General features: G+C 45.2%; 1 protein-coding gene across 7 annotated transcripts in view; it reads left to right on the top strand.

Annotated features, from left to right (window-relative positions):
* The window catches only part of SMARCD3 (SWI/SNF related, matrix associated, actin dependent regulator of chromatin, subfamily d, member 3), a 76,572-nt gene that overhangs the window by 22,440 nt on the left and 29,081 nt on the right, over window positions 1-25,051 (top strand). For 3 of the 7 annotated variants that reach the window (XM_064407291.1, XM_064406395.1, XM_064406908.1), the window contains 2 exons: window positions 12,604-12,821; window positions 15,865-15,907. In XM_064407291.1, coding sequence (XP_064263361.1) covers window positions 12,613-12,821; window positions 15,865-15,907 — 252 coding nt within the window. In that variant the 5' untranslated portion in view covers window positions 12,604-12,612. Of the gene's footprint in view, window positions 1-705; window positions 908-2,322; window positions 2,519-3,216; window positions 3,353-12,122; window positions 12,322-12,603; window positions 12,822-15,864; window positions 15,908-25,051 lie in introns of those variants that run through there. The other 4 variants (XM_064405812.1, XM_064407437.1, XM_064407371.1 and 1 more) reach the window with 4 other exon arrangements.

Here is a 25,051-nt window from a genome sequence, read left to right as displayed (position 1 = left end):
GCGGGCGCTGCAGCCCCGCCCCGCCCGGGCGGCGCCGGCCGCGGCGCGGGAGGGGTTAAAGCGCCCCGCCCGCGCGTCCCCGCCGGCCCGCGCTGACCTTCACGGGGTCGCGCCGAGCATGCGCGCGCCCGCCCGGGGCCGCGCCGCGCCCGCCGCGGTTCTGCTCGCCCGGCCCGGCCCGGCCCGGCTCGGCTCGGCTCGGCTCCGCTCCGGGGCAGGCGGATTGGCCCGGGCTGGTCCTCGCCCGCCCGTGGCGGTGCCGGGACCGTGGCAGGCGCACGCCCTGCCCGTGCCGGGCGCGCCGTTGCCATTCGGTGCCGATGGTGCTGGCGACGGAGCGCGGGGGGGACGCGAGGGGGGACCGCGCGCCGCGCCGCAGCCCCGAGCCGCCGCCGCCCCTTCCCGCGCCGGCAGGACGGGCAGGGCCGCGGGACGCGCCGGGCCCGTAGCGACGGCTGCTGCAGGAGCCGCTGCGGCCCGTCCTCGGTGCCGTTTCGCCCGGTGGGGCTCGCACGGCTCCCCGCGAGGGGGAAACAGCCGCACGGGCCGGGGCCGGTGCCCCCCACGGGCGGGACTGAGGGACCGCCGGCCAGTGCGGCAGCAACAGCTAGTGCAGACTGTGAGGAAAAGGCACGGTGTCTGCCCGGAGCAGGGGAAGGGGCTCCCATGTTGGGAGCCAACATTCCTGTGTGAGTCTGGGGTCTAAAAAACATGGCAGATACCAGCTGCATGCTGCCTTGCCAGTCACGCTGCCATGTAGAATTTAGAGTTGATTAGGTTGGAAAAAGCCCTTCAGATCAAGTTAACCTGAGATGACAACGTCCACCAGACATGCAGCATTTGGTTCCAGATTATATGTGCCTTTAGTTCAGCTAGAACTTAAGGAATTTTTCCAGCACAAAACAAGGCAAGGCTATGTTGATTTGCTTGGCATACTCCTTCTGAGGGGCTGAGAGGGGGAGCTGATAACCATGCTCGCCCTCCCTACGTTTCTGTGATTCCTAGGGCTGTTGCCACACAATAGCACTTAGATTGGGGTGACCCTAAAAATCAGTGGAGGTCACTGTCCTCACCCCCATGTTCAGAAGGCCATGTGACCTTCATGGTTTGCCCTTCACTGCTAGTCAATGCAGTGTCTTTTCTGTGCTTGTCTTTATTACTGGATGAGGGCAGAATAATTTTTGTTTCTGATCTGATCTTCTTGTTCGCAGTCTTGCCAGAAAATTCACAGCCCCCAGACAAGAATTTCAAGCAGAGGAATAGAATAAACCCCTCTTGTAACCTGGCAACATCTCGCCTATTGCTGTGTTAAGGGAGGCCAGGGAACGCGGGCCTCGTGAGCTGCCGGGCCGAGCTGGGGGCCGCGGGCCGTCGCTGCGGCTCGGCCATCATGGAGGAGCCGCGCTCTGCTTGCGGAATGGCCGCCGTGCTGCCGGCGCCGCACCCGCCCGGCCACACAGCGGCTGGGCTGCTGCTCCTTTCTCCCTCCCCCCGTGTTCCCATGTTCCCAGCACTGTCCTGGGATGTCACACACTGTCGTGCAGGGCTTTGTGTGACAAGCAGTGAACTGCTGATGTCTTAGAGCAGCTGTGGTGTTAATAATTTGTCTGCGTCTGTCAGTCAGCCTGGGCTCTCTAGAGAATCCATCACAGTAGTACCACAGCATCCCGAGCGTGGTCACTGGGGAGGGGGGGGCTGGAAGCAAGCCGTGGGAGCCGTGCCGCCATGCTGCCCCCACCCCCTTCCTCCGCTGATCTCACACACTTTCTTTCCCCTCGCTTCCACATGTTGTCCCTCCCTGTTCCCAGCTCCGGCCTCCCGCTGCTTCTCTCTTGTCCAGAGGGGTTAGCTCTCGTCTCTCATGCTGGAAATGCTGCCAGCGAATGTTTCTGTGTGCTGCCTGCCAGGTCCCTGGGGAAAGGGCCTGGAAATGCAGTGCGGGAGGAGCAGTGGGAGCAAGGGAAAACCACTGCTCGCCTGCATTTTCTAATGGGAAAACATCTCTGCGAGGTGCTGAGCTCTGTGTCACTGCTGAAGTTGCCCCCTCCCCCTTCCCCTTGCCCCAGAATTTCCCATCCCTGATGCAGAGGAGGAGAGGCTGCAGCACTACCAGGGAAAACTGAGACGTGTTTTTCAATTTGCCTCCTGCTTATCTCTGCTGTTTGGACAGAGAGGTTTAAAAAGCTGGATTTTCTGTCCCTGCAGAGTAAACAGACAGAGCCCGGCAGCACAAACTATTTCTGGCTTATCAGTGGAGGAATGCAGCAGCTGAGGCTGAGCTCGAGTGGGCCGTCAGGAAGGCCCTGAAGGGGCCCCCTCCCCACTCCGTGCTATTAGAAGTGTGAGAGCCCAGCAGGACTCAGAGGGGAGAGTTGGAGAAAAAGGCAGAAAAGGGAAAGAAAGAGGAAGAGAGAGAGTGAGAGAGGCTGAGCAGACCCTGATGGCTACAGATGAAGTTACAGGAGGGGCTCGCAAAGCTACGAAAAGCAAACTTTTTGAGTTTCTGGTCCATGGGGTGGTGAGTCGGGAAAGTTAGTGAGCTGGCTGGCTCTGAATAGAGGGATGAGTGGAAACTGGAGGTTCTGTGCTGGGCTGGATCGGCTCCTGCAGTGTGCTCCTGGGGCGCTGATAGCTGCATCACCAGGAGAACACTGGGGTCTGTAGAACCCCCAGCCTATGCACTGATTCATTGTTAATACAGGCTTGTGTCTGGGGGGATGTGTGCTGTGCTTTCTGCTGTGATTCTCCATGAATGGTGAATAGCATGCTTTTCAGCCTGATCGTGGTGCAGAATCTGCACTGGATCTAACCCATATGGGCTTGTAGGACACTTTGTTCTGTAATCAAACTTGTGTTTTGAAAAACAGTTCTGATGAGAGCCTGATGAAGCCTTGGGGTGCTGCCTCTGGTTCTTGTCTCCAGTCTTGGCTCATTCGTATCCTCTGGCTACTTAACAGGTGACTTTCAGGGGCTTGAAGAGATTAGCTCTGCAGGTCTGTAACAGTCTATGGAAACTCACCCAGGAGAGAATTTCAGGGTGCCATGCTTAATTAAAGCAATCCTTCAGGTCTTAATGTTCCAGCTTTTGTTTAAGAATCAGGTCTTCGATCTCCATTTAAGGGGAAATGTTCACCCTGTTTTGCTGCCATTGGAAACGTTCTTTAAATGACTCCAGTGTCTGAGAGCAGTCACCATTTATAACATTTGGATTTCTAGCATTGATACACATTGAACAGAAATAAGGCTGTTAAAGCGCCCAAAGGGATGTGATATTATTTGGATGCTGATATTCCCAAGTGCTTCTTTCTTGAGGATCCTGGCACCTCCTGTGACACCTTCTTGAAGACATCAGGTGGGGGCTCTTGTACAGAGGTCATAGAAACCTGTGGGGCTCAAGGCAGGCTATTGAGTTGTCTCCATGATTCAGGCTTACTCCAGATGTGTAGGATCTTGTGTGTTTCGTTTAGATGCTGGATATGGTGGATTTGGCAGGGCTAAGGACTCTGAGGTGGCCTTCTGCAGTGGTGGGAGCTGTGAAGAGGTGATGTGGTGCCAGTGTACAGGAGCAGGCTGGGCGAGGTTGGCAGTTGTTTGGGGTGATGGGGAGCAGTGGTTTAGTTGTGGACATGTGGATTTGTCAAGGTGGTCTGGACTGTGATGGCTGTATCTGAGCAGAACCAGGAGCAAGTTGGGAGGGTGGCAGATGGGATGATTTTTCCTTTTCTAAAGTTTTCCTTGGCATTTGCACACCAGTGCTCTTCCTTTAGTATCAAGAAGAGTGGCAAAAATAGTTATGTGAATTTGCTTATTCCACATCTAGCTGGCCTTCGTGTGAAAGCAGCATGCAGGGCTCTTAAGCCTGGGAAATTTTTAATTTATACCGGAATGAATATAGCAGAACTCATTTCCATTACTTACTTGGATGCCAGGAAAGTCTGCCTTTTCTACCCTGGGAGTTTTGTTGCTAGTGGCATCTTACTTGAATATATGCATTAGCCTGGAATATCTGTAAATATCTTCCTGCTTCTTGTTGCCGAGGCGGGGGCTTCTTGGCTGTTGTTCTGGTGCCTGAACACCTCTTGTATCACCCTCTCCTTTCCTTTATTGTCATCTCCTTTAGTTCTGCTTTGGTGCCTGGTCTGTTTTTTCCTTTAGTTTTTTCCTCATCTCAGGTTCATTTGATCAAAACATGGGTTGGGGTAGTCACTTTTCCATTACTTAAAAAAGATGGAAAAAAGCTATAACTTTGTTTTATCTCTCCAGGCCTTGTATCCTACCGAATAACAGAATGTGCCATGCCAACCATTACCTTGAGTTTGCCTAGCGCTGGCTCCTCTGTTTTATTACTACCCAAAGTGTATCAACACCTGAATGAATTAAGTAAAAAATCAAGTTGCATTGCAGACTTTAGTGGAATTTCTTGGAGTCAGATTCTGCTCTAATTTCAGGGATCAATCTCTTTTTCAAATGATTAATTTTTTTATTCTATCTGTGATAACATTATTTAATTTGGTTATTGGAATTTATTTTCTCTCCCCCCCTCAAAAAATGGGGAGAAGCAAACAGAGATAGAATGTTGTGAGAAATCTTTTTTTTTGCTTTGTTGACACTTAAATTAACAGGATAATTCTGCAGTATTTCCTGTCGGCACTTAGCTCTTGGATTCACTTGATCTTTCTGGAAACATATATTCCTTTGCTAAGGTCACTTTGCCCTTTGCTCTTGTGCACCTGATCCTGCCTTTGTGCTTTTCCATATTGCCAACTTAAATGAAGTCTTCTTCCTTGTTTGTCCCAGGTGGAAGGGATCCCCCTGAAAGGTGAAATCTTTCAAAGGTTAAAACTCAAGTGGGACGCTTCATTCTCGCCTGCTTGAGACCTTGATAGTTTGTTACACCTCTGGTTAGCAGTTGGGGTTTTAGCAAGTTTAAATCTCTTTCAGTTATTTATTTTTACTATGCTTTTACTCCTGTTCAGTTTCATCAACATCTTGTACATCATTTTTGTACAAAGGCTTCATGCTGTACTTAGTTGTTGTTGTTGTTGGTGCTCTGTTTTTCTAGCGTTTGTATGGACAAATATGCCTTTAATCACCACATTTATGTTGATTATCTTTCTATCAATGCATTTTCTGCTCTCCAGTAGTACATTTCAGGCACTCTTTATGACATTTCTCTAGGTGTCCAGCTGTTTTCTTATATTTTGTTGAACAAGTTACTAGTCTAGCTGCAGATCATTACTTTCCTCAGTTTCCTCTATCCTCCAGTCCCTACCATAGGCCTCACTGCTGGCTGGATCCCTTAAATGGATCCTGCCTGTGTCTCCCTCCCCTGCTTTTTTCTTTGTTTCTTTCTCTTTTGTCCTTTTCTTACTCAAACAGGTATGTGCCTGTTTAGTCTTGAGAAGGTCCGTGGTGCTGGTCCTGTCAAAACTCTTGTCCAGACATCTGTCCCCTTGTGACTGGATTGCAGGAACCTTCACTTGGTGCCTTGTGCTGGCGACCTTGGCTGTGTCATCTGCGCACAAGAACCTGCTGAGAGGTTCATTTTCTTCTCACATTGTTCTGACCTTTTTCATCTGCTGCTGTGTCCTTTTCCTGTTCCCACTTTATCTTCCTTCCAAAGCCAGTCTTCTTGCCTTTTATCCACCAGATACCCCTATAAAGGTCTATGTGCCTTTCTTAACTCTGGAGTCATAGCTGTATTTACAATGTACTTGCTGTCAGTTCATATCACCTTCTTTTTTCCCATAGTGATCTTGGTCTTTGTCCTCTTTGCTGTGCTTAGGAAGCTCACTGTGGCAGTAGAAGTCCTTATCCATATTTATTTTCTGCTAATAGGTGTTATTTCATAGTTCCTGCTAATCTCTACCGTTTAATATTAGCTACACTCCAAGATTGCTAATTCATACAAACCTGTGTATCGCTGATGTGACTCCTTTCCTTATCCTCAGTCCTCTTTTTGTTTGGCTATCTACTTATCAAATTTGGTCATAGGATTTTATGGTGAATACATAAACTGTCTCCTATGAAATGGCATTTACAACAGTGAAAGAAGAGTGTCAGAGCATGCCAGCATATAAGCAAATATTTAATATATATGATAAATAACTCGTCAGTGTTAGAACAGACTAAACAACAGGTCTGATGGATATGGAGGATCTATAACAGATTTATCAGTGATTTGGAAAAAGGGGCAAGCAATGAATTTCATATATGAGTTTTGCATCTCCTGATACATTGTGGGTTTAAATGAAATGTCACTATTCAGGAGAAAGGCTTGGATGTCCTGTGAGCTGCCTAGTGTCTAACTAATAAGAAATCACATAAACTGTTAGTCTGATTGGGAAGTGGGGCAGGGAATAATGCAGAAGCAATTATAAATCCATGGCGTATACTTACAATAATGTTTTTCTGGTTTTGGTAATCTGTATGATTAATAAGCCAGAAGACTGGGAACTCAGAGGGCAGTAGTAGTGGGACACCTCTGAAGGCTTCATCAGTGAGGGAATAGGGATATTTTTGGTTTTATTTATAATCTCTTAATATAGAGACTGATCATGTAAGTTGTAAAATCTCTGTCATTGGAGGCTCTTGGGTACTGGTTAAAGAAGTAAACATCTGTCAAAGATGATGGAGATACTGGTAGTACTTCTGTGAGAGGAGGAAGAACTGCATGGAGGTGTATGGATAAAATGGATCTGTGAGATGTTTGAATTGCTCTTCTCTTTAAAAAAAAATACTGTAGGAATATGAAAATAGTCAGACGATCGTTTAGTCCAGTATCCCACATAGAATGAGGGCAGTGGAAGGCAGCATGGAAATACAGGAATAAGGCAAAACCTTAGTGATTGTTCATACGAATACGCTGAATTGGAGCTTGGGAGCTTTCTGACCCAAAGCTGCCCTCTGTGTAGTGCCTCTATGTGGATTTTTTTTTATGGTTGTTAGTCTAATGCTATCTTCCTGAACCTTCTAAGCTTCTACCAGTCAGTGTTTTGTGTCAGGAATTTTTTCAGCTTATCTTGCATAAGGAATTATCTGATCCTGCCAACTGTTGTTTGATTACTGTAAGAGAAGAGACAACAAGCTCTTGGCCAGCTTCTTCTCTCTCCGAGCTAGTCATGGTGCTGCAGAGATCTGTTGCTCCTCTCCCTCCCAAAGTCATGCTTTTCAAGAGGTGCATTCTGGTAGTTCTTCACACAAAATCCCTTCTATACATTAAATCACAGCAGTGGTATGATGAGATCTGTTAAAGCTGGTGGAACTCAAAGCTGGTCTTTAAGTTTTATTTGTTTCAATTCCAAAGACTTTGTTGGGTTTTGTCTTGAAACTTGGTGGCAGATTACTCTGAACTGTGAACAGACATGCATGAATTAGAACTGAACTTAATCTCATGTTCCAATTCACAGTTCTGTAAATGGGATGTTTTCCTAATTAAAGACTTCTGGATTGTTGCGAATATTATAGTAAAATGCGTGGTACCTGGAACACTTGGACTTACAGACCAAGAGCTTTTAGGAAATGGAGGAAGGTGAATATGGCAGGAAGCAAGAATTGCAATACTGATGTTTCAGCTTACAAAGCCTCTGAAAGATTCATAGACATTAAAAGAGAACTCATGAAGTAACATCTATATTTGTAAGGAGGAGAGAAGCCTTGTACCAGTTTTATTAGTTGTACTTCTAAGAGTCCATTCTGAAGCAACATATCCAGTTGGGAAACCATTTGTGCAGTCAGAAACTCGTTTCCATTACACAGCATCAATCTAGTCTAAATTTCTTAAGGGTTCCATGTACTTGTAGTTACTCATTCTTACTTCCAGACAGCATCAGGTATCTCCTCTTGCTTATGTTTATGCTTTATAGAAATCATAGAATGATTTGGATTAGAAGGGATCTCCAAGATCATCTTGTCCCACCCCTCTGCCATAGGCAGGGACACCTGCTAGACCAGATTGCTCCAAGCTCCATCCAGCCTGGCTTTGAACGCTTCCAGGGATGAGGCAGCCACAACCTGAGCCTCATGACCCTCATAAGTAAAGCATTTTCTTCTAATCTAAACCTACTATCTGTCAGTATGAAGCCCTTCTCTCTTGTTCTGTCACTCCAGGCCCTTGTAAACAGTCTCTCTCCATTTTTCTTGGAAGCTCCTTTTTGGTGAAGAAATATGCTGTTTGTGTACTTGGTGGTGGTGGTTATTCTCAAAATCTCTCAGTGTCTCTGTTAACAAGAAGCTGGTGGCTGTTCCCCACGAGCCAGCTGTAAGAGCCGCCTGTGTGGTGCTGAGGTGGTTGGAGTCTGTCAGGACAGGAGATTGCTGTAAATGCAGCTCAGCATTCAGCTGCAATGCAGCAGCTCCTGGCTCTCTGGTCAGTCTTTCTGAGGCCTCTTGTGGGTGTTCTTGCTTTACTTTTCTTGATACTTTCTTTTACTTTCACCTGTCAGTTCTCCAGGTTATTTTCCTCTTACTGGTATGTCCAGACAGGACTCCTTTTTTTCTACTTCTGTGTTTTGACTGCTGTGATGCACATCCCCTGAGAAAAGACTCCACAGTAGAAGAGCATAGAAAAGCACTGCTCTAATGTTGTCTTGTTATTGCTGTCAGACAGAAGTTCACTTAAGGATGACAAAGAGGACAGAGGCAGAGCTCTGATGTGACAGGAAGTTCAGACAAGGAAGACAGCAGACAAGCCAAACACGGCTTAGAAAACTGGTCAGTGGAAGGCAGTGAAGGGCTATGGCAGCAGGTGTCAGGGGGGTGGTGTTCTGCTGTACTGACAGCATGCTCAGGTTTGAACAGCTGTAGCCAGAGCGGTGATGGGCTGTGCACATGTACACAGGCCATTGGCAGAACTCTTGGGGACCAGTATACATGCATGAAATATTGGTTGTGTGCCTTTGTGTCTTTGCCTTCATGCTGTGCCTCACTTCTGCTCTGTTCTCTGCTTCACCTTCTTCACCTTCTGTGAGAGTGGCCCTTTCAGCTGGGGACAGGCTGTAGTCTTCCTCATTTCCTATGGCCAGCAGCGGTTTTGCCCTCGAGGTGCTTGTGCAGATTAATACATGTAAATGGAATCAATGGAGGTCAAAAGGACATAGGACCGTGGGTACAAACAGAGATGGGTCAGGGATGGGGGTCTCAGGTAGATGATTTTCCAGGAAGGCGGAGTGTTAGTTTTGCACTGCAGTGTTTTCCATGGATGCTTCTTGTTTAAGACTGATTCCATCCTGCTGAGGAAGAGGGGGACAGACAGATCCTAATCTGTAGATAGATGCACCTTCAAGATCTCTTTCAAAAGCCATAATGGTATTGGAATACTCTTTAGTATGAAGACTTTTCTTTTTTAATGTAACTATTGTGAAAAATTTGATGTATTGTCCCTCACTGTCTTGTATCGTACATGCGTTTGAGAGCAAAATAAGCTTTGAGGTACAGTGACATACTGCTTGTATGTTCTTCTTTTATAAAAGTTTAAATAGATAAAGGATTTCTGTATCTTGGGAGTCTGGTGGGCTTGCAGCAGGAAGACAGTTGCACAGTGAGTAATATTTTATCTATGAGTGATTTCAGAGGTAGGAACATGAGAACAGAGGCAAAGGAATGAGGCAGTCAAGGGATGAGATCGAATGTGCTTTGCTAGAGCTGCCACTCTCTTCTCATGTTTGTCCTTTCTCTATGTTTCTCTATTTTAGCGCTTAACAAAGAAAACTGAAGGAAGTTCAAAAACGTAAGACCAAGACTGATAGTAGATTTAGCTTGCCAGCCTTGTTCTTCAAGCCCTAAGTTGTCCTTCAGAGCAGCACTAAAGTAGGCCTTCAGTTTTATCCATGTAGGCAGTCAGTCTCCACGAGATGGCTGTGCTCAGGATTCGGGCTCTTCTGAATGACTGTCAGATGTCCCCAGCTGACTGACAGGCAGCAGCTGGCCCGGTGGTCTGCCCTTTGCTGGAAGGAGGCCACAATGTGTGGCTTGACAGATGACAGGTCTTAAATGCAGGCTCAAGAGAGAAGCATTTTCTGGGCCGTTTCTTTCCGCTGACTCTGCCTGGGTCAGAGGGTCGGGGCGCATACACAGGAACAGAGAGCACTGTTCTCTTCCAGCTGTTCTCGGGGCTCCAGGCTCATGGCAGAAGACATTTGGAGCTTTGCACAAAGCTGCAGTTTGGTCTGTCTGCTGCCTGCTGCTCTCTCCGTGGCCATACCTGCCATTGCTTTCTTACATCGACACTTGCTGAATTCACCTGCTTGGATTCCTGCGCTGGTGACTCTCCTACCTCCTGCCTTGCCTCTCTGTCCATACCAGTTATAGCCCATATTGGTTCTTTGCTGATCATCCATTCTTCTCCTTTCTCCAGTTTGCTTTATAGATACAAGTGTGATGAATATCTAAGACTTGTGGTGATCAGGGAGGGCACTGATCTGGGGCTTTGGGAGCTAGAGTGGATTTGGGTGGTTAATTTGGAGATGCGGGTTCAAATTATTTTTAGAATTATGTTTTTTTATAATACATCTATAAATATTTAGAAATCATAGAAATTATGATATAAAGATGATACAAACTTTTAAAAATAATTGTATATGTTGACTGTGCACTAAATATTTTCTTTCCACTCCCAGTGGACTTGCTTGCATACCCTCAGGGGTGGACATATCTCACTTTGGGGTCCACTAGTGTATTTCTCCCAAGTACTTTCACAGTCTGCAGCTATTGAGCCAAGTATGTCTTCCATGTTGTTAGCAGCCTTTTGGATGAGGGTTCCACAGGCTGATACCCACGGTGTGACAAACTCACCCCTCCAATGGTCTGTGAGCCTGACCCCTCTGACCTCTCCATGGCCAGGGTTTGCTATTTTGGCTGGGGCAGTGAACAGTCAATACCTGACTGTTCTCCCCAGGCCACACGTGATTCTGCAGAGCTCTGGCAAATGCCCCTTTAGATCACCTTGGATCACCTCTTTCCAGATGAAAAGTCACAACGTATTTACCTTTACTTCCCTGGATGCAGTTCCATATGCCATTCATTGTCCTTGTTTCAGCTCTTCTCTGCTATCACTGAGCTGCAGAGCCAGAGTGCACACAGACCTTCATTTGTGGACACACCATGGCTATGGTGCACTGATATCCTCTGTTCCCTCCACTCTTATTTCTTTTCCTTATAACTTTTTTTGACCTCTAGTAACCAGTGAACCAATGTTTTTCTGGAAGTGTCTGTTTAAACAAGGTCTTGGTTCTGCTGGACAGCAATCAACTTAGGGCCGATCACTTTGTCTGTGATTCTTGTATTGTTTTTTCCCCTTTTGTTATTCAGTTCAATATGCATTGAACTATATTTGCATCTTCCTTTTAAGCATTCATTCTGTCGCATAAAGTCCTTCTGCAGTTCTTGAAGCTGGCCTTCGTCCTTGTCAGCATGAATAACTAAGCATTGCCAATAAACTTCTTCACTTCCTTGCTTTTTTCCTGGCTTTTTTTTTGGTTCTTTTTTTCCCCAGGTTGTTTTAAATATGCTGAAAAGGAGACGTCCCAGTAGAAGTTTACACGTGCCTTTCTTTTGTTTTCAGAACAAGTTGCTTTTGCCTCATTTCTATCCTTTAACCAATTGTTTATCCATAATGGGTGCCATTGCCTCTTGGTTTCCTTAAAAGACTTTGTAGGGGCACTTGGATTTCAGATTACTTTTGTTGTATGGCTATTCTTATTTTCATCCTGGTTCAAATGCATAGAGAGAGTGTGTGTGTGTGTCTGTATTTTTGCATATATGTGGACATATACATATTAATAATTCTCAGTATGAGACTAAGCTCATCTCTCATTTTTGAATTGCGTTTTACAGGCAGTCATTATTTTACTGGTGTTTTTTCTTGAAGGCTATAAACTTTTAGCATTCAGAATTGGATTTACTGTGTGTCTTGTGCAGCATTAAGCTTGTGATTTGACCCAGTGTCTCTCAAGAACATGCAGAAGACAATATAAATGCCAGGGCTTTAGAATGCCTACAGGGGCTGCTGACAAACTACCACATCCACTTATTTTTATTTTTTTTTTAAAGGCTTGATCAGAGACATGACCTTTTTTATAAAGGATTCGTGTTGCGTTATGAACTTACACTGCTCTCTGGTGTAGGCGAAGCAGAAGGCTCTCAGTGGAAAATGTTTATCCTGGTGCTTTGCCTGTGCTGGTTTCTGTCTCCCGGCTGATCAGAGCCGCCTGCTCGGCAGCGCAGTGCATGCAGTGGGAGTGTGCTCGCAGCTCGGAGCAGCACGTGAGCTGCACCAGTGTGGACTGCGTGTCGCTGCCATGGGGTGTTCCCTTCGGGCTGAAGGTAGAGCTTTCAGCTGTAACCTGGTCTGGATCTGCTACTGACCACTGAGTGTTTTCCCAAGCTAATATTGTTTCCTGTCTACTTTATCCCCGAATGCCTCTTCATGATACCCAAGATACACCACTCACAGAGCTCACATGCTTTGTGTTGCTGCTTAGTGCTTATCAGGATGGTCAAAACAGGGAATCTGTTGGGGCCTGTGTCGCATGATGTACAAATGTCTTGGCAGCTGCAGAAAGAGGAAGCAAACTAGCCTTTCTTTCTGTTTTGCTTTTCCTGCAGCGCCCTGGGATGCCATCAGGAGCTCGAATGCCCCATCAGGGGGCTCCCATGGGTCCTCCAGGCCCCCCGTATGTCGGAAGCCCCTCAGTGCGACCTGGGATGCCCCAGACTGTGATGGAAACAACAAGAAAACGCACTGCACCACAGCAGGTCCAGCAGCAGCAGGTGCAGCAGCAGGTGCAGCAGCAGCAGCAAGCCACTCAGAACCGAGCTAGGAGGTGAGTGTTCTGGAAAGAAAACACAGGAGGGCAATTTGAGGAAGCAAAGATGGTACCTGTTTAGCAGTAGATAAGACTTTTAAGATCAAATGAGACAGAAGATCTATGTACTGACAGCTTTTTAAGCAGGGAAAAACATTAGTAAATTTTACTTTTTGTTGTTGTTGTTGTTTGTGAATGGTCTTGAACAAACCAACCTTTAATAATGTCTGGTTTTGAAGTTATTCTGTTTTTACTTTGCAGGTTTGTCAGGCCATAAATTTTTCGAGTATGTTTGGCCTTTAGAATTAATGAACAGTTGTCTTCTAATATAGTACAATTACTGTATTATTTGTTGCCTGTTCTGTATAGTTGCTCTGATTTCCGACTGGCTAACCTAGTTGTTTGGAAACACAAAGTTGTTTCCACACAAGTGGAAAAAACTTTGGTTTGTCATGTGAATGCTTGTACTATGGTCACTCAGAAGAGTGGTCATAAAACTTGCAGTTGTCCCAAGTGTTTTTGCATATAAATAAATATGCACTGGAAGTAATTTCATAAAATCAGAGGGATTTCTGTGTGGAACTTTCTTTTTGAATATGCCCACCTTGTACATTGCTGAATGCATTCTCTCTTAAATACTTTTTGCAGCTCATTAGACCTCATCAGTCTTCAGTGTTGAGTGTGATCCACATGCACATAGGGTGCAGTCATCTGTGTGGGCTACCTTTTGCAAAATCATTATAGACGTGTATACAGCTTCAGGCAGTGTTCTGGTGGTGTCAGGGACTGTAGGTAAAACATGACTCTCTAAGTTCAGTTCTTCAGGAGCCCTGCTCTGTCCAGGTTATATACCTTGGATCAGCAAGCCAGATTTGGGAATACTTGTGTCTGGGATGCATCTGGAAAGGACACTGATCTTGAGAATATGAATACTTTACAACTGAAAAAGGTTCAGCACAGGAGGAATGTGTGTGAGTGCAGCACATGAGCACAAGCAGTGCATGTGCCTCCTGGAGGCCTTCCCCAGCACCAGCCAAAATGCACATTCTATAGCACCTCCCAGGAGGTTCTCCAGGAAGCTGCACAAAATAATGCCCAGCCTTCAGGTACTAGGGTGGATATAACCTGAAAAATTGCCCCTGCTGGATAATTAAGGTAAACTTTAGTTACTAACTAGTTTCCAGGGAGCATTAGAGGACTTTGCTAAAAGTTGTTGGCCTGACTCACAGTAAAAAGTTCCCCTCCCCTGTTCTTAACTTCAGTGTTTCTAGTTTGAGACCCAGCAGTGATCTCTACTGCCTTGAGCCCAATTCACACCAGTGCTGCGTGGGTACTCAGAGAGTTTCTCTGTTTCTTCTGCTGTGCCTTCCCTTCAGATAATGTGTTGAATGTTTTCCATTTTATCATTTCCACCTCCCTGTTATTTCCCATTATGTGTTTTTCAGGCACACTTTTCTGACATCTTGGGTCCAATTCTGGGGGGTAAAATGAGTTCCATGTTTTCTAGCATGGGCCAAGAAAGTTGCACTTGTCCTTTTTTGGCAGGTTCGGTGGAGACAAAAATCTCATTTCTGTTAGAGATTATTAAGAACTGGTTGAGATCCAAATTGTTTGGGGAGTTGCTTTGTTTTCTTCTTGCTTTTTATTTGCAAGCCTATGGGGTTGTTGCAGATACATGCATATCCCTATCCCTTTGGGAGGCTGGGGCTTGCTCAGCCTTTACTTCCAGGTTCTGTGAAGTGTTTCAGTGCAGATTTAATTTTGTGAGCTGTGGACAGTGTTGGAGTTTCACACCATGTGACATTCCATTCCCATTATTCCTACATTTTTAAAAGGGACATTGTTCACCTATTAAGTTGGGTTTAACTGAATTTTCTGCCTGCTGTACCTCCAGGCACAAAGAGTTCCTCAGCCTTGGCTTATGTGGGGATGGGGAAGAGTCTTAAGAATCTGATATTTCAGCCCTGGGTCATTATTAACAAAGGTGGGAAGAGAATATGCCACACCAATGTGCGTGGAAACAGCTTTTATGTGGACACGGCTGATGACAGACTTCCAGCGTGAAAAGGAGGGGTGTCCTTGTGACATGGCAGAGTGGCAGCAGGTGTCTGTCACAGAGTAATTAATCTCCTGCTTAAGATAAAGGCCTCACAAGTTAAAGAGATGAAGAATAGGACCTGAACTCCCTCTTGGCCCCTGTTAGAGAAAGCTGGGTGACAGGTTTGGTGGGCATGAACAATTATTAGAATCCGAAGACAGTCTTCCTTCCTATGTGCCTGAGCAGCATTTCTCAGGCACATAGACATTTGTGTTTATGTACATGAGTACAAGTGTGTTTTTAAAAACATAGCTATAGAAATGTGCCTATGTATGGGTATGGATACAGTATATATACACACTGCAGGCACACGTCTTGCCACATGTGTGTTCATAAAGATGAAGAAATGTGGAAATGTAAGGTCTTCTATCTTTATCCATCACTCATGCAAATATGTTAAACAACTGTGTATGTACATATGAAGGAAGGGTGTGCATATGTGTGTTTTCATACCTCATATGAAATACACACACATATATATATGTATGTGTGTGCTTCAGCACTTAATTTTGGGCATGATTGAATAAATGAGTGTTGTCTGTGTGAACAAGTTGATGTGCCATTTGCAGGCACTCAGCCACTCAGAGGTGCACATGCATAGGTGTGTCTGTGCACGCCACACGTGAGACTGTCCTCTGCATGCTTGCCTGTACCTAGAAGCAGTGTGTGCACATGCACTTGCATATGTTGCCGCCCTGCACCACGGCAGATGCTGTGATCAAAGAACTTACAGACTTCTTTCCAGGATGCATAACAGACAGCCCTGATTTGTTTTTACCTATCTGCCTCCCCAGGCTGCTGAGAGAAGGGGTACAAGGTCCTGGGCATGGGTGAGACCCTTTTGCTGATGCATGCACAGCTGTGCACCAGCATGTGGAGATGTCAGGATAATTTAGCAGGTGGCCTCGTTACTCCTAGATCTGTCACCATGGTAACGTGTTTTTTTCTTTAAAAAATGTACAGTGCCAAGAGGAGGAAGATGGCTGACAAAATTCTCCCTCAGAGGGTGAGTCGCTTTCATTTCCTATTCCCTTCACAACCAGTTCAGCATCTTAGTGTAATTAGAGGAAATTTAGAAAATTCTTTCACTTTTTGTTTAAAAATCTAATTAAAAAGTAAGTAGGCAGTGGGTGAAAGTCTGGAGAGCAGGCTGGGGCTGGGCTGGGGGCTGGGAGCGGAGCGCCCGGCCTGCGCGGCCTCGTGCCTGGGTTAGCCGAGCCAGCACTGCCGCTTGCTGGAGGCACCGCGGCGCTGGGCTGCCAGCCGGCACCTCGGCGCTGCGGCCTCGGCTCTCCACGAGGCTTCTCCTCCTTCCCTGAGGCTGTCAAAACCTGCCCCACAGTGTGGCTCTGCCCGAGGGGCTGGGCTCAGACTCAGGTCTCTGGCCCAGTAGAGCTGCCAGGTTATGATTTTTATGGTTGTGTCACCGTAGGGCTGAAGCGAACCTGTGTAAACAGCAGAGTCTGAGGGGTCTGTATTGTCTGGAGAGTTACTAATTCTCTTATCCCTGCGGATACATCTGGCTTTTGGTGTCTGCCTATGTTTGATCCTCAGTGCTTACATCTTCTACTTCCTTTCTAAACATTGGGATTTCTCTCTGCTCTCCTCTCTCATTATTCCCATACTTTTTATTTTCTTTACCCTCTTCAGTACAGTTCAGAAGAAACTGCTTGGTCCCTAAAGGCTTCAAAATACATACCCTTGTCACATCCTAATCTAAGTTGCTTTGACTGCTGGTGCTTTTTCTGGGCTCAGAATCCCTTGGACAGGTGTGTCCTTTTCCTCCATATCCTTTTCAAGTTTTCAAGCTCCACTGCTAAAGTGAGCTCAAACTTGCTGGCAGGCTCCAAAAGTCACTTCTGTGACATTTCACAGGTGCCTACTACTAGCCATCCAAAGAGGTGAGCCCACTTTGATACTCCTGATGTTATGCTATCATTTCTCTTGCAATTCCTGCCACATTCTGAAAGCACAGCCTTTCGTATGTAGCCATTAGATCTCTTATGTTGCTGTCTTGAAAGGACTAAGCTACCATTAAACCCAGACCTCTGAACCACTAGCAGCCTCCCTGGTAATTATGTTAAAGTCTCATTCCTGCTCTGCTGGTGGTCTGTACCTTTTTTTTATAATGAAAGCTAAGTTTCTTGTACTGTCAGTTTTGTCTGTCCCACACAAACTGTTTTCACAGACAATGATACATCCTGTACAGTGAGGCTGTTACTGAAATATATGTCAATTTCAAGATGCTTTTAGTTTTGTTTTGGGTTGGTTGGTTGTGGGAGTGTTTTTATTTTCAGTTTTTATTTTGCATGTTGCCTTTATAAGATTAAAAGGTGTAACAGGTAATGAAACTTTTTTTGCCAGCAGAAGATCACTGACTCTGTTTACCAAGTCCATGATAATTCTTTAATAGGTAGAGCCATACATACGTGTGTCAGAAATCTCTACAGATGCTTTCAGAACCATGCTGTCACCAAATATTCTTGCTTTTCAGTATCTTTGTTGCTGCCAGCCAATAGCTTTAACTGATGGAGTAATGAGGCATTTGCTAGAAGTCTCTTCTGCAGTGGGGTTTTTATCAGTGCAGCTGCAGTAGTGGTATCAATGATGTGACCTCTGTCTGGGTTAAGGTACTCTGTAAGGCTGCAGTTAGTGTGTCAGAAATCTCTTACACCGTCTGTGGGATGAAGAAATGCTGTGCACATCATTGTCCTGTCAAGTGGAGGATGTGCACTGGTGGCTGTGGAATGCATGTGAAACATGGGGTAAAACTTCCAGCTTTCTATAACTACCTCTGGAGTGTTTTCCAGCCAGTCAGCATCTGTTACCCATAGACTTTTTACAGACTCTTACTTATGTTTTCTGGGAATTTTGAAGGGGAGAGGGGAAGATATTAAATACATTTGACTCTTGAAAATTATCTTATGTAGTAGTGGGAAAGGAGGTGGGTTCTCACTGCTCCTCACTATGATAATGACTCAGGCAGTTGGCACAGGTAACTTCTTGTTGGATTTCCAGACTCTCTGGTCAAGCCTGTGCCATAGTCCTGGAGCATTGTGCTGGTTGGGTAGAATCACTGAGCCACTCCAGGTCAACTATTTGAGAAGGATTTAATTTTGCAGGAATATAATTTTATGAAAAATTCAACCTAGCGAACATTGCACATAGGAAGATTGGATTAGGGAACTGCATGGGACATCCTGGCATTTCCAATCTGGTTCCCTCTGTCATGGAAACCATGACACAACGGCCACTTCCAGACTAGTTAGGTTTCTTACCTGAGACATACTTTTGATCTGGCAGTTCGGGTTTTTTTTTGGTTTTTTTTTTGTTTTGCTAGGCTTGGCAAGAGAAATACTATTAGTTTGCCAAGTTAGAGAGGCTCCCCTCTTGAAATCCTCTTAGTCATTTGTTTTATCTGATCCTAGTTAAATTAATCTTTCAAACATTTTTAAATCTACCTCTCAAGAAACCAGAACTATACATAGTATTACAGATTGCCAATATTCACCATGCTTGAATGCTGCTCCTGCATTTTTAGCTCTATTCGAAATAGCACTGCAAATTGGGATTGCTGTGCTTTTTGTTTGTTTGTTTGTTTGGGGTTTTGTATTGCCCTTTCCATGTTGATACAGCCTCTGGTCGTTCTGTGATTGGCTAATACAAGTATTTCTGCTTTCTGTCATATGCAACTGATGAATTCCCATATTAGAGCAGGACTTAGACTCTGAGGCACGATCCTGTGTGTTGTAATGCTATATATCATCCCATCTCCATTATACAGTTCTGAACTTCCTTACATTCTCTGTACTATCCTCTTCCTTGCAATGACAGTGACACCCAAATTTATCACTAATAAGTTTTCTTAGCATACCTCTCCTTTTTTTGTACAAGAATACATTTTTCCTATGCCAGGTCTTGTTCCAGCTCCCATTTTTCTGTCTTCAGGAGTGGTTCCAAATACTTTACTTAAATGTAAGTTGATTGTATTGACTGCATATCTTTTGTCTAAAATGCAATTTTAATGAACTCAAAGACATTGGTTACGCTTACATTGACATACTGTAACATAACAAAGCTTAGCATTTTTTTATAGTGTATTTAACATTGACTCCATTTCTGTCCAGCAGGATCTTTCCTGCCCTATTTTCCTCACTTCTGGATCTTTCCCTTGTTCACACCTGGCTGTTGCTGAAACCCTCATTCAGTTTTGGAGAAGTTCACAGGTATCTTCATTCATGGCTGGAACCTAAATCTCTGGAGCTGATGCTACCCTTGTGACCTAGGTTTCGCATTGTGCCTCAATTTCAACCTCAGACCATAAACTGTCTGTAGGGACACATGACTGCACCTCAGATTGTACCTCTTTCTCGAGGCCTTGCCTCCTCATTGCTTCTGGTCAGTCTTATTTTCTCTTAGTATTGAGTCGTTGCATTTTTTCCCAGGGAGCTGTGAAAAATGATCCACCATTCTGTTTTTTTGGCTTTCTTGCCTACCCATTCTGATGCAGGAATCTCGGGTGAAAACCATTCTGGCTGCATAGCTGTGCCCATCTCTGCTTTTCCTTGATTAATTTGCTGAGCGGAGTGCAACTTCGAAACAATAAGCTGCCCCTCCTTCAGTGGTGTGCTTGTCTCATAGTATTGGCTGCTGTTCTTCTCACTCAGCCCTGAATTCCTGAGGACTTTTTGTCTAGCTGTGCTGACAGGGTTTTGTACACCTGTCCTCTCCTTGTCATCTTCTCTGCTTCATTTAACTTTGCACAAATATTTAGTCAATTTTTGCTGCTGCTGTTCACTGACCACCATGTGGAATTCTTTGCACAGATCCCATGCCATAATAGCTGTCCTGCTGTGGGTTGGTCACTGCATGCTGTTGTCCACCTCTTTCTCCATCTGAGCCAACCAGAGGTGAGGAACACCTGGATCTGCCATTCTTTCATGCAAGAAAGAAGAGGTTAGGGGTGTGAAAATCAGTGGTAGCCTTGGATATAGCAACTGTGAAATCAAGAAATTAAAGATCTTGCCAGGGATGAGGAAGGCAAGTAGTCAAGTACAAATCCTGGACTTTAGACAAGTAGAGTTTGGCTTATTCAGGGGACTGGTAGGTGTGATTCCTTGAGAAGCAGCTCTGAAGGGCAAAGTGGCTTAAGGAAGCTGGGAGGTCTTTAAGGACCTTTAAGAGCAGCCTGTTTTAAATTCAGGAAAATGATTTATGAGGAGCCCAGAAGAGGGTAATCACAGTGGTGGTCCCAACGTCAAAAGGCAATGTACAAGAAGTGAAGCGGGGACAGGCTGCAAAGGAAGAGTTTAGAACAATTGCCTGGGCATGCAGAGAATGGTATCAGCAAAATCAAAGCTCAGCTGTAGTTGAGATCTTCAAGGGACATCAAGGACAAGAAAAGATTCTACTATTGCACTAGTAATAAAGGCTGACCAAGGAACATGTGTGCTCCATGCTGAGTGGGCTGGGTGATCCACTGATGACAGAGACAATAAGTCTGAAACACTCAAAGCCTTCTTTGTTCAGTCTGCACTAATGATGCCTCCCATGCCCTGTGATCAGTGAACACATTCAGGAGGAACAGGCAACAGTGAACAGGAATAAGGCCAGGGATTAGTTGAGGAAATTTGACCTGTACAACTCCATGGTATCCAACAGGCTGCATCTGAAGGAGCTGAGAGAACTGGCCAATGTCCTTTCAAGGCCACTCTCTCATACATAATAGTCTCGTATTCAGGTTGGGACATTTTGGTCTAAATGGGCTGACAGCCGTGTGGATGGATGATGAGGCTGATAAGGTGGCTAATGGTTGCTCTTGGCCATGAAGATACTGACATCAGAGTGCTGTAGGGATGTGTCATAGCAGCTGTTCAGTCCAGCCTCTTTGTCACTGGAGGAGGCAGTGCAGTACTTGCTTATAAAATCTACAGATGACACTGATCACTGGGTGGGGAAACCAGTTGATATGCTTGTGGACATGCTGGAGGAATGAACTAACAAGCACTTTATGAAAGTCAACTAAGTCAAATGTTCTTCCTTGAGAAAGAGGAGGGCTACCTGGCTGAGAAGCAGCACTGCTGGAAAGGCCTTGGAGGCACTGGCGGACAGTGAGCTGAGTGTGAGCGGGAGGTATGCCTTGTCAGCAAAGATGACTAACAGCATCCAGAGCTCTGTGGCCAGGAGCACAGCCAAGAGATTGAGGGACTTGATTACCATTCTTTGCTCCATACTTGTTAGCTCAGGGCTAGAGCACTGTGTCTAGATCCTAGTCTAGAATCCTAAATTCAAGAAAAACATTGGCAAACTGGACTAAGGTCAGTGGATGATTGTCGGGTTGATTGAATGACTGGATCAGCACATGAGGAAAGACTGAGACAGCTGGCCTTGTTCAGCCTGAAGGATGCCTCTGAAGGGACCTAGCAACTGCAATGGCTTGCCAGGTCCGAAGAGAGGAGGCCCAAGAACACAGATTGCTTTTGCCATTTTACTGGACTGTGTTACCGGCCCTGTGGTAGTCAGTCAGAAATCTTCCTCAAACCACTCTCTCTTAGGGGTCATAGGGTGGCACAGTTATCATTTATAAGGAGAGTCAGCCTTTGGCTGTCTTTCTTTGACCATAGAAGCCTCAGTGGTAGAGACACTTTTGTCAATAAGCTGTAGGATAAAGTTTCTCAGCAGGGAAACTGTCCAGTAGCTGCCAAGTCAGACTTCAGTCACTGTCACTGAAGATAAAAATTCTGCTTCTCAACAATACCTGTGAGATGTGTGGGTTATGTCTATCTGACATAGGTAGTAAAAAAGACTAGGGATCAAATTGAGCTTGTCAGACTTGAGGGAGTAAGAGGTTTTGGATTTTGTTGCCTGTCTCAAAGACAGAAATTCCAGGGTAGCTTAATTCTCAAGAAGCTGCCAAATCTCTATTTATTAGTGATTTTTTTTTTTAAATCAAGATTGCTGAAACTGATTTTTTGTCCTGCTTAGGCAGTGAAGATTGCAGCTCCAGTAGTTCCTGCCTGAAATAGATCAAATTTTATTTACTGGGTTTTTTTCTGGGATCTTGGAGGTGCACAGCAATAGGATCTGTGAAAGTTTTGCAGGCCAGCTGTTGTATAAAACAGGTTCAAATTACATTAACTTGCTTGGGACCTTGTCCAGATGGGTTCTGAATACCTCCAGTCAAGGATGGACACAGAGCATTTCTTGTCAGCCTGTTCCAAGGTTTTAATACTATAATGTGTTTTGTTTGTTTTGTCAGAGGTTTTTTTTACAAACCAATTCCTTATAGGACTGAATTGCCCATGCTGCAGTGAGTTTCTGTAATCTCATGCACCTCCAAGGGAAGGCTGGCCCTCTCTGTGCTCCACCAGTCCACATGGCTGTCGCACTCTCCCAGGTGATCTCCTTTTCCCTTTTCTTCTCCAGGCTGGAGAAACTCTTGCAGCTTCTCCTGGCAGGTCTGTGCTCCAGCCCCCAGCATCCTCCTGAGCCTCTGCGGGCCTTGCTCCAGGGTGTCACACCTTTGTGTTCTTGTGCCCGCTGGTCCAGATCCAGTTTCACCAGCGTGGAGTAGCAAGGAAGAGCCTCTTTCCTGGGCTTGATGGCAAAACCTGTGCTAATGCAGCCCCTTTTGCAGCTGACCTTTGCTATGGCTGCCTAACCCCTCAGACTCCTTCTGCACTTGTTATCTGTCCCTCAGGGCCCCCAAGTCCTCTCCTGCCAACCTGTTTTCTACCCCACCGATGCCCAGCTGTCCCCCTGGCCGGTGTGATCCCATCCCAGGAGCAGAGCTTTTCCTGTGCTGACCTTTACCGTGCTGAAGTGCCATGCTGTTTCTGCAGCCTGTCAGGGTCCCTCTGCACAGCCCTGCTGCCCTGACTGACTTGGGCTCGGGACTCTGGGAGGCCTGAGGACAGGACTCAGCCAGGAGCAATGGAGCCAAAGACAACGTGGAGCCTTCTCTGTGGCTTTCGACACATGCAGCAGAACCAGACCTGGACCTGGGTTTTTCTTTAGCACTCCTTCTGCTGCTCATCTTCTTGCAGAAGGCTTCCTCATTGCTTTCCCCATTGCTGACTGCTTTCATTGCCTTCCAAGCTGTTGTACTGTGACAACCATAGAAGCTATCCAAAGATGTTGTTCGTATCCGAGAATTTGTAGTGTTGCAGCTGTTCCTTGGCCTCTGATTCTGTCTCACAAGCCTTGCACATCTGGTTACAGGCAAGTGTGGTGGGGCCCCCACACTGTCTGCCATCATGCCATTCATTCCATCCTATCCTCACTGCCCCCACTTGCAAGTTGGCCATTTTTTTGTCACCACTGATAAAAAGTCTTATGGAAATCAAGGATAAAAAATGCATAATTTAGTAATAATTGCTTTTTGCTAATCTTTAAATGTTTGAAATGTTTGAATTTTCATAACAGAAAGGTAAACAACTCCAGCCTCAAGAAAGACACTGTCTTACTAATGTTAATAGTAATCTCTTCCAGTTATCCATGGAATGCTAAGATAAAGTATGTTCAAAACCTTGGCTGACGAGATGCTGGTTCTGCTAGGTGCTTTCTGGAATTTCTTCAACTAGATAAAGGCCAGAATGGCGAATTTAAGTATTGAAACGCTCTTTGTGTTTATAGTTAGAACTTTAATAGAAGAGTGTAGACCTGCACGAACTATTAACTTTTCTGTTAGGGCAAATAATGCAAGAGAAGGAATTAGGCAGGCTGCACAGATCCTTATCACATAGGCACTATCATGCCTCCAAAAGATTATTCCAGTAGCATGGTGAGAAAGCAAAAGACTGTGAGCTGGCAAAACTGGCCTGAGTGAGCCTTTGATCTTGCCCAAAATCCCATCTCTGCTGTGACCATAACACATCCCTAGAGAAGAATAAAAACACAGCAAGTACAATTCTTCTCTCAAATGCTCTCCCAACCTGTGGCCATTTGCAGTTCAAGGAATTAGATGCAGTTTTGTCTTTGGCTGATTTTAAAGTTTTTGTGCTTTTTAGCTTCTTATAATATTTAACTTCCAGTTTGGTTAGAGGAATGAAATAGCAAATAACCCTTTCACTTTCATGTGATAAAAGATGTAAAAGTGTGGAGTAAAAATATTTATTGAAGGTTTCTGCTGTTTCTACAAACTTCCTAGGAATTTGATTAGATCCCGGGTCTAGTACCCATTGAAGCAGCCGGAAAGGTTGTATCACCTGTGTTGTGTAGGCTGTATCCTAAGGACTCTGTAGGCCTCTCTGTGCTTCACCATCTGCCCGGGGGTTCACAAACTGACTCTGATGAAACTTGGCATTAAAAGTCTGAAAATGCTTTCTCAGTCCAGAATTTTTCGGTGACTGTATTACACCATCATTAATTTCTTCAGGCAAGGAGCTGAGGAATCTTTTCATCTGTGCAGAACAGGAAAAAAACATTGGGGTGTTTTGTTGTATCCAAAGATTTGCACTCACTGCCTCGCTGCATTTGCTCTGCAAGCTGTCTGTCAGTTCCTTGATGTTTCCAGGGTAATGCTTTCTCTCCATGCTCATGTTTGTTGTTTTTTTTTTAATTATGGCTGCTGATACTAACATTTGGAGAAAGCAAATAAGCAGTTAAAAATATGATGGTTTGGCTAAAGCTGAACAGAGTTTTTGCTCTGGTTTCTGCTTTTCCAAAGTATCAGTGGTTTCTGCTTTTCCAAAGTTTTACTCTTGCTGTACGTAAAGCAGGTATTCTACCATCTCAAAACAAAAAGAGTTGGTTGAAAGAGAAATTTATTTGATAACCTTAATCTGTCTAAATACAGCAGGGAAAAATTGTTAGTCTTCAGGCTGGAAAAGAAAATTATTAAGAAAGGGATGACAAAAACCTGTAAAACAGGCAAAAGTGCCTAGGGAATGCCTTCCCACTGCTGCTTCAGCAGTGCAGGGAAATGCCATCAAATGAAACTCACTCATGGCAGGTTCCAAATGAGCAAAAGGAGGTTCTTCCTCCCACATTGCCTAGTGAGGTTCTGGAATGCTCTGCCTTGGGCTGTTGCAGATACTAAAGGGTAGCAACTTTGAAACCTTGTCAGAGACACAATGCTAGGAGAGCCAGCTGTTGGCATGACCTCGTGCAATAGTTCTCATGTCCTTGCAGCACACAGGGAACAGATGCA

The sequence above is a fragment of the Passer domesticus genome, chromosome 1, assembly GCF_036417665.1.
Source record: "Passer domesticus isolate bPasDom1 chromosome 1, bPasDom1.hap1, whole genome shotgun sequence".
In the NCBI taxonomy this organism is placed as follows: Eukaryota; Metazoa; Chordata; class Aves; order Passeriformes; family Passeridae; genus Passer; species Passer domesticus.
The sequence above is the reverse complement of the archived record's forward strand: the minus strand, read 5'-3'. Positions and strand labels throughout refer to the sequence as shown.